Source organism: Nelumbo lutea, chromosome 3 (assembly GCF_056320005.1).
Source record: "Nelumbo lutea isolate HS-2025 chromosome 3, American lotus-T2T, whole genome shotgun sequence".
Lineage (NCBI taxonomy): Eukaryota > Viridiplantae > Streptophyta > Magnoliopsida > Proteales > Nelumbonaceae > Nelumbo > Nelumbo lutea.
Window position 1 is genome coordinate 18,823,547 of NC_142686.1, and position 9,559 is coordinate 18,833,105.

Sequence of the window (9,559 nt, forward strand, 5' to 3'; positions counted from 1 at the left end):
ACGTTTCCGTGTCAGCCTCAGCCTTTGGCTTTATAAATTGCCAGCTTTCTCTACCAAACTTGGTGCATCATCACCAATTCACCATCACTCACAGCTCCAGCTTGTTCTTGTTACAAACGTTCTGTCAGTTGAGGTCCTTGAGGAGAGGAGCTAGCTAGATCGCTTCATCCATCATCATCATCATCCTTCAATGGCGCGTTGGGTCAAACCAGAGGTGCGTGTAGTATTCTCATCCCTTAATTTGTCACTTCAGCCCTCTCTCTCTCTCTCTCCATCTAAGTTGGTAATGAATGAAATAACAGGTGTATCCACTAATGGCGGCCATGACATTCGTCGCCAGTATGTGTGTCTTTCAGCTCACAAGGAACGTATTCATGAACCCCGACGTCAGGTACTTTCTATATATTCCTCTTTTTCTGTCATTAAATTGCCAGGTGGCAGTGGTCTATTGGCCTGAACTTGCCACGTAATAGCTAAACCATGGAAACGTTAGAGACCCAGCACCCAAAAAAAGTAAGTAAAATGAATTTACTGCAAATAAAACACAGATAGTATAGTATATATAGTCGCCTCGATCGATCGTTTTAATTAAATTTGAAATATGCATGCATGTACAGGGTGAATAAGGAGCACCGACAAAAGGCAGTTTTGGAGAACGCTGAGGAAGGAGAGAAATATGCGGAGCACGGACTCCGCAAGTTCCTCCGTACGCGTCCCCCTGAGGTCATGCCCGCCATAAATAGTTTCTTCTCTTCTACAGATTCTAAATAGACTAAAACACAATCACAGTTTGAGAGTTCATATCAATCAATTTGTATTTTTACTTTTTAGTGACTAAAGTAATGGCCCTGTATTTTTATTATTATTATTTTTCTAACTCTCAAAGATAATGGAGTAATTTGGTTCCATATTTCAGTTTTTAAACGTATGCCATGATCCTTGTTCATCTCTCTGCAAATAACTCTTGCCTAAAGAAAGAAATAAGAAATTGCACCGGCGTCACTTGGCAAAACTGACACGGTGATGATCCAAGAACCCATACAGCTCTGAATTCGCTGTTTGAGATCCAGAAGCTCTTCGGAGTTCAGAGCCACACTGCCGCAACCAAAGTCCGGTCTTGTAGATAAGAGAGCATTGGTGTCTTGGTGAAGGCAAAACTCATTTGACAAAGATTTAAATCTGTTTCCAGCAAGTCGTAGTAACAGCTCTTCATCCATCCTAAATTTGGTTGCTCTATATTCAGAATTTAGTATCTACCCTGTTTGCTGTTTCAAGGGACAATTCGGCTATTTTATGTTTACCTACCATTCCAAGAATTTAGAAAAGGGCTTATATATTTGTGTCTCTTAGTACGTGCCCCCAACTCGTGTAAGGACTAAGGACTAAGGAGAAGACTCTTAAGCATCATGGAATTCCAGCTAAGTCTAATAATTTTTATGATAATTACTCAAATGATTTTCTTATTTTAAAAAAAAAAAAAAAAAAAAAAAAAAAACAGCAACATTTCTATGATCAAAGTAAACCAAACTACAATTCCAGATTGAAATGATCAGCTCTGACGAAGCTTTAGTTAAGGAAGACGCTAAAACTGCAGCTATGGCTTCAATGTCCAAACCATATCATTCTTTCTTAGCCACTCTCTCAATTCCTCTGTACACTACAGAGAATTTTGAATGTTTATACAGCACCTAGGGAAGCAATTTCCTAGTGATCAAACAGTTTATACAGCTACATCAGAATCATTGTTTGGTGAGAATTGGCCTCTCTGTTCCTGATACAAGTTTCAGATTTGAAAACCATACCATACCCAGTGAAGACAATGTTTTTGTTATAACTTTGCCATGTGATCTCTAACAAGAGACCCATCTTCTAACTTTGTCAATTCAGGCATTCGATACACTCTTTCCTGTCTGTTTTTGGTTCTTTGCTCATAAAATCTCCGTTGGAACATGTGATCTATTGCCAAAAAACAAAAAGAACACGTGATCTTCTCATCTTATCTGTATATATCTAAAATATATAATGTGGGAGGCATCAAATCAATGCAACTGTCAAATATCTTTTGCAAGATCAAAGATGTATAACGCCAATCAATTATTATTTATTTTATTTGCTTGTGCACTGAAAATGCCTGTGCTTCTTCACCAGTATGTATAAAATAACAAAGGGCTATCCATGTTCAAAAAAAATGCAATAGGCTGTCTCAGCTCTCAATATTGACTCAAAATTTGTTTGTAGTTAGCAATAGCATATGATGAGAAAATTATAGCCTCACTTCCTCCGCAAATACAACATGCCAGCTGCCACAGATACGCCAACAATGGCTGCTAGCACAACCCAATCCTGTGCAGTTGGGGCAGTGCAAACATGCAAGATCTTCTGGACAAGACCTGTTTGTTCCTTTTCAGTATGAGGAAACGGATCCAGCTCCCCAATGCAGTAGTCTTTCATGAGTTCCCTTGCACTATTACTGTGACCCGCATCTTCGAAATCCTCAGTGGCATCCCTTCCTTGATTAAGTTTTGATCAAACGTCAGGTCAAGATTTGTATTATAATGTGATGCAGGAGATGTTTATAAAGGAATATAGAGATACCAGTTGCTGTGAGGAGGACATCATCTCCACCTGGATGCTCATCCAAATAATTTGTCAAGTTGTATACCTGTTGGAACACAAAAAGGTATACATGTTATATCTAACATAAGAAAGGGGGGAGAAATAGAAGAGAAAATGAAAAGTAGTAGAAACTACTACTAGCCTAAAACAAACGAAATAAAAATGGATGTTCAAGAAAAAAATACTCTGCAGGGATAGAGAGGAATCCTCTCATCTGCAGGAATAGGAGTACAAGGCCTGTGAAACCTAAAGTCTGGCACATACATGTGCAGCATTATTAAGAATACCACAGGGTAAGCATTGACAACATTGATTACTGCTACAAGGGATTGAATATTTGGTTAGGCATTTGCACATGGCAATCGCTTGTAACTTTATGGGGCTACTACTAACTCAATAGGCAATGCCTACACAATGGAAAAACAAAGAACTAAATAAAGTTGGACAATAACCTAGAATATCATATTTTGTGTAAAAGCAAACACATAAATGGAGACATATACTAGTTAGAGCGAGCCTCCTATTGCATTTCTCCCTCAAACATGTATATAAAATACTACAATAAAATTAACTTTTTGTAGTTATTTTGTAATAAAAATATGAAGGCATAAAACAATCTATAGCATGATTGCATATAACATTGTTGCCAGGTATATGTTGAGTGCATAAGTAGTCAATAACATACCCAGCTAAGTAATAAGCTGCCAAGGGCATAAATGTACAATAATAACTAGGGAATTTGAGCAAGCAAATAAGGGTTTCTCAATAATCCACCATAACTACTAATTTTAATTCAATAATAAAACTTTTAATAATCCATTAAAAAAACAAAACTCATAATACTAGTGGTTGACAATTTTTAGACTTGGAAATCTTAAAAGATTGGAAAGGCTTTAGATCTTTAAAACTAGTAAAATTATACAAGTCACAAAATTTATCATGGATAGTCCAACACAAGGCTTCATTTTAACCATGGTCAAGAGCATCGACCCTATTCTTTGGCGGTTTTCCAAATTCAATATTCCATAGTTGGATCAGATTTTTACACTGATTCCAATATTTCTTTTGATAAATCAAATGCACTATTTCTTCTATAAAATATGTAATGGTGTATTATTGTAATTGCAAGGGTATTGTTGTACTGATGGAATAATTATATTCCAACAGTGGCACACCTTACCCAGATGCATCTATAGATGCTATATATTAGAGTATGGCATGAAACAATACTTTGACCATGCCTACAATAGTTTTTTGTTTCAAGGATGCTCCTCCAGATGGAATAATAATTTGTTGCTTCAAGGAAATTGAAACATATGCTTAGTCATTTTAGCTAAATATCACATGAATTTCTAGGCATACAAAATTCCAGATGGGTGAACTCCGCTTTCAACCAAGACATTACTGATTTGAGTTTTTGTTCTGTAAATACTGAGATAGTCATCAGATCCTGCATTCCCGATATCTTAAACACCAAGTTCAGAAAAGCTTTGCCTCATTATATTACAATATACCATACCATTTAAAAAAAGCTCTATAAACAAAAGGGAAACCCCAAGCTTAATATAAAGATCCTCATCTTCCACCCATTCTCCTAGATGAATTTCTAGGCACTTTTGACGCAAAATATATAGAACAGGGACAAGTTTCAGACGTGTTTCATGTTCGACTTTTTGATTGAACAATATGACTTTGGGAAGCAGATAATCAACCAAGGTTGAGCAACAAAAGCACAACTCAACAAGTCCTAGTGCTTCACTGATATGATAACTTCCATGGTATCCTGTTGGTCATATTAATACACCTTGGCACACAAAAGAATGCTGACTACAATAACTCTCTTTTTGCTGAAGGAATGAGAAAAATTGATGCCCCAATGAGAGGAAACGGACAAAGGGTTAAATTTTGGACTGAGGCCTTGTGGGGAGACCCATGGTTCAAAGTATCAATACAACCAATAGACACGAACATGAGTATCAGGTGTTTTGGGTGAGTTATACACTATATATATTTTTTTTTTGGTTTCATATTTTCAGAGGGGTTATAGTACTATTATTTAACATCTAAAAAAAATCAAACTTCTCAAATATCTTAAAAGAGATATTTTGGTTACTTGTAGGAATAATATGATACACCTGATACGGGGTGTATCATATCAATAATTTGAACCTCTGGAAATCCTCATCTTTTGTTTTCTGCATCTCTAGATCTAAAATCAGCCACGATGTCAGAAACACTGTCAGTGGGTCCTGTGTGATGACTTGGAATCTGGAGTTCACCATATCCAAGAGGTGAGTTCCACCCCAAGTCTTTCTTTTGATGTGTGGATCTACTAGAAAAGGAAACTGGATGTACTAGAAACAAGATTGTAACATGGGATAATAACACCCAATCAGGCAATCAGAAGTAACATGTCAGTTGATACAAAACTGGTAACAGTATGGATTGCTGACGCTTTTATTTCTGATTAGGTGTTACTTTCCCATGTTACACATCTTGTTTCTAGCAGATCCAGAATTAGAGACTTCAGGGATTGGGTTTGAGGAACAAAATTTTTGGAGAGGTTGGCTCATGCAAGGTTGTGGAGAATTTGGGAGGGAAATAATAGAACCTTTAAAAATAGGTCCTCTACACAGCAGACACTACAAGAAAGAATTTTATTTCAGGAAGAACGGTAGGCATCAGTCCAAAGAGTTTTCCATGCGTCAAGTACAGAGGAGATTTGCAGGAATTTGCTTTCAGTTCTGCAATTTTCTCCAATTGTGGCTATTTATACGGTGGTGGTTCCTAACAATAATATGTGAGAAGATTTTTAGTTAAGATTTGATGGCATTTTTAGTTAAGATTTGATGGCACATGGCAATTGATTGAGCAATCTGGATCATTTAAGAGTTGGATGGATAATGGAATACAGAGAAGGAATCACTATGTAGGTGTACGATAGACTAATCGGTGAGGCACTCAGTGAAGTGAAGGTGATGGTGCTCCTTTTAGCCATTAGAGGAGCCTCACTAGAAGCCCACCATCCCTTTTAATGGATGTTATTTTTCAAATTCCATCAGATGGCCAAAGGATTTGGAATAAACCCATGGAGATTGTCCTTCATGCTAAATGAGTCACCTATTTAAGCTCCTAGTGCAATCAATGCAGCTCAGAGAAAAACAATTTGTGAGACATTTGAATCCATAAAACCCGAGAGATATGAAAATTTTGTTCCTGACAATGTTGATATATTTTCATTGAGATTAGTTCATCAACGCATGGCATAAAATCCTAACCAGGAAATTTGAAAGGGAATTTCGAAACTTTAGAAATAGTAAAAATTGATGGTTGCCTTTCATATCAGGTTATCAATATTCTACAAAAATATACGAAAGTGAAAGTATAGTTGCCAGATGCATCATAATAAATTCAGTCATTTTTTTTCCTAATAAATTACAGGATATTCACAAATTCGGCAGCATGTACAATTCAATATAAAACTAAAAGTAACAAAATGGAACCAACATGTCTAGACATAAAACAAATTAAAGATGCTATAGAACTCTGTTGTGTGCCAGAAATAGTTGATGAAAGCATTGCTTAGAATAGAACCCACAGACGGAGATTAAGGGGGGTTTAGTCCTTCAAACAGGATACATACTCTCAGGTAAAGAACTGACCCAAATGGTCATTCAGAGGTCCCAAGAGATTGCAGAAACATCAGCACGATGCATAGATCGAATGGGAAGCACCCATATCAGAAAAATCCCAGATATTACTCGAGAAGTGATGAAGGCAGATTTGGCCCTCCAGTAAAATTGTGACACGTGGTACCTCGTGACAACTAGGAAGACACCCAGCCAACAAACTTACGAAGTTGGTGACCCACCCAGGCACCAGTCTGGCCGGTCTGGCGCGACCTGCGCGCGGCCTGACGCGCGCCTACGCGACCTGCACGCAGCCTGACGCGCGCCTGCGCGACCTACGCGCGGCCTAGTGTGCGGCCTGTGCGACCTGGCCGACCTGGACCAGCCTAGCGCATGATCCGGCCAAAGCGCCAGCTTGACGACCTGATCTAGACACTGACCCGCCAACTGACACAGGCGCCAGCTTGACGACCTGATCTAGGCACTGACCCGCTGACTGACACAGGCGCCGACCTGACGACCTGGCCTAGACACTGACCCGCCGACTGATGCAGGCACCCCTCTGACAACCCGGCCCAGGCGTCGACCTGGCCGCCTGACACAAGCGCCAGCCTGACGACCTCGAGGAGTTCACCACCGTACCCCAGTTCTGACAGGATGCGACGAGTGTTACCGTTTGGAGGCTTTTCACCCACCTAACCCGCGAGGACTCCGGTATATAAAGACCTCACCCCCCAAAGGGGAAGGGGGATGAAAAAGAAAGGAAAGTAACCCTGCTCTCTAGCTCTCTCATATTATCTTCAAAGCTCTCTACAATAAGAGTGCTAACTTAAGCATCGGAGATCCCCCGCCGAGAAAGTACCCCCGGGACCTCTGATTCAGTTCTCGTAGGTCCTTCAGCTCCCGCCGCCTACGGAGAGGAGGAAGAGATGCAGTTCTCGGAAGTCCCTCAGCTCTCCCCACCTACAAGGAGGAGGAAGAGATGGAGTTCTCGAAGGTCCCTTAGCTCCCGCCACCTACAAAGAGGAGGAAAAGATGGAGTTCTCGCAGGTCTCTCAGCTCCCGCCACTTACAAAGAGGAGGAAAAGATGGAGTTCTCGCAGGTCTCTCAGCTCCCGCCACTTACAAAGATGAGGAAAAGATGAAGTTCTCGCAGGTCCCTCATCTCCCGCAGCCTACAAAGGAAAGAAGACCACCTCATGCTAAGGGCAGTTGGATTGCGCCGCACCAGGGAGCTCCAACATTCTCTAAGGCATCGACCGCCTAGTAGGGAGTTCACCAGGAAGTTCGCCCCTAGGCAGTTCGTCCTCAGGCAGTTCGCCACCAGGGAGTTCGCCACAAGGCAGTTCGCCACAAGGCAGTTCGCCAGCAAGGCAGTTCGCCCCAAGGCAGTTCACCCCCAGGCAGTTCGCCACCAAGGCAGTTCGCCCCCAGGTAGTTCGCCACCAAGGCAGTTCGCCCCCAGGTAGTTCGCCACCAAGGCAGTTCGCCCCCAGGCAGTTCGTCCTCAGGCAGTTCGCCACCAGGGAGTTCGCCACAAGGCAGTTCGCCACAAGGCAGTTCGCCCCAAGGCAGTTCACCCCCAGGCAGTTCGCCACCAAGGCAGTTCGCCCCCAGGTAGTTCGCCACCAAGGCAGTTCGCCCCCAGGTAGTTCGCCACCAAGGCAGTTCGCCCCCAGGCAGTTCGCCACCAAGCAGTTCACCCCCAGGTAGTTCGCCACCAAGGCAATTTGCCCCCAAGTAGTTCGCCCCCAGGCAGTTCGCCACCAAGGCAATTTGCCCCCAGGTAGTTCGCCCCCAGGCAGTTCGCCACCAAGGGAGTTTGCCCCCCGGCAGTTCGCCACCAGGGAGTTCGCCACCAGGCAGTTCGCCACCAAGCAGTTAGTCACCAAGTAGTTCTCCCCCAGGGAGTTCGCCACCAAGTAGCTCGTTACTAAGGCACGCCACCACCGGGTCGAATAACGAGGTACTTTGCCAAAAAATTTTGCATCACAAAACATTGGTACGTGGCCGAAAACGATTACATCAATTGGCGCCGTCTATGGGAACCCGCTACAAAAAGCTAAGTTCTCATCCTATGGGCCACATTAGTACGTGGCCGAGTCCTTCAAACAGGATACATACTCTCACGTAAAGAACTGACCCAAATGGTCATTCAGAGGTCCCAAGAGATTGCAGAAACATCAGCACGATGCATAGATCGAATGGGAAGCACCCATATCAGAAAAATCCCAGATATTACTCGAGAAGAGAAAGAACGAATAACAAATGCCTATAGTAGCGGATAATGTCAACGTCGATAATACCATGAGAAAACATAACGATGACCAGTATGCGGGATAAAGAAAAAAAAAAAAGCAAACAGACCCATTTTCAGGAAACGTAGACAAAGAGGGGGAGGGGAAGAGAGAACACTGACGAAACATAGTAATCCATGAATCTCGATCTTCCAATATACAATTTTTTTTTGGCTGCAAAGATATTCTAATCTATAATTAATGAAGGAAGGGTCTTCTTGGTTAATTGAGCATACCTTTCCATGTATGACAACCCAGCAATCGTCTCTTGTGTTGTGTTCTGATGCTTGTTGCAGGGTGTAGATCTTAGTGGTGGTTGGCATTTTCTCTCTATACAGGATAATTTTCAGAGAGAGAGAGAGGGACTCCCCGACTCGTTCGCCCACTTGTACCCCGCTTGTCCACTCTCAGTCTGAACAAGGACCCGGACCCGGAGGGGGGAGGAGCTGTAGTTTGTTTTGACTTCTGAGTTTCTACTCTTTATTGGAGATGAACGAGTAATGCAACCATACAAACAAAAACGTTTGTATGAATATAGATGCACCGATCCAACGGGTTTTATTACTAAAATGTGGCCATGAGAAGCTCTACATGTACGGGATGAATGATCAATGACAATTGACAACTTGTCAAAATCAGAATATCTTTACCCAATTCCTTTCACGGCCCAATCCAAATAAAAGGGCCACTTAGTTTGAGCCAAGAAAAATTCAGGCACCTTGTGGAAGAAGCCCATAACAGAAATGGGTCCGTCCAAGACTCGCCATTTAGTAAAGATGTGTAATTTTAGGCTTACGTTACAGGTCCGTATAAAACGAGTCCGGATCACCCGAAAGCAAATATTGTCAGATGACAACGGAATGCAGTGTAAATAAACATCGGATTCAGTTCACTGCTCACACCTCTTCAGTGTTCACAGCCACTTGCAGCTCTATCTTGGAAATATCTCTCCATTAATTTAAATAAATAAATATAGAAATATTTTTAATACACAGTTGTAAGTAGCCGTAAGAATGG

General features: G+C 41.8%; 2 protein-coding genes across 3 annotated transcripts; one reads left to right on the top strand and one right to left on the bottom strand.

Annotated features, from left to right (window-relative positions):
* On the top strand, window positions 1-1,435 carry LOC148863355 (uncharacterized). 2 transcript variants are annotated; one of them, XM_088974892.1, is made up of 4 exons: window positions 1-214; window positions 303-391; window positions 618-723; window positions 917-1,435. In XM_088974892.1, the coding sequence occupies exons 1-4, from the start codon at window positions 191-193 to the stop codon at window positions 959-961; spliced, it is 264 nt and encodes an 87-aa protein (XP_088831018.1). In that variant the 5' UTR covers window positions 1-190; the 3' UTR covers window positions 962-1,435. The 2 variants fall into 2 exon arrangements, with proteins under 2 accessions (XP_088831018.1, XP_088831017.1); XM_088974891.1 differs by having other exon boundaries at window positions 618-924.
* A 719-nt stretch (window positions 1,436-2,154) lies between these two features.
* On the bottom strand, window positions 2,155-8,882 carry LOC148863356 (uncharacterized). The gene is made up of 3 exons (XM_088974890.1): window positions 8,779-8,882; window positions 2,596-2,662; window positions 2,155-2,510 (listed from the first exon to the last, which is right to left on the bottom strand). Exons 1-3 carry the CDS (start codon window positions 8,863-8,865, stop codon window positions 2,272-2,274), a joined length of 393 nt encoding a protein of 130 aa, XP_088831016.1. The 5' UTR covers window positions 8,866-8,882; the 3' UTR covers window positions 2,155-2,271.
* Between the last annotated feature and the right edge of the window lie 677 nt (window positions 8,883-9,559).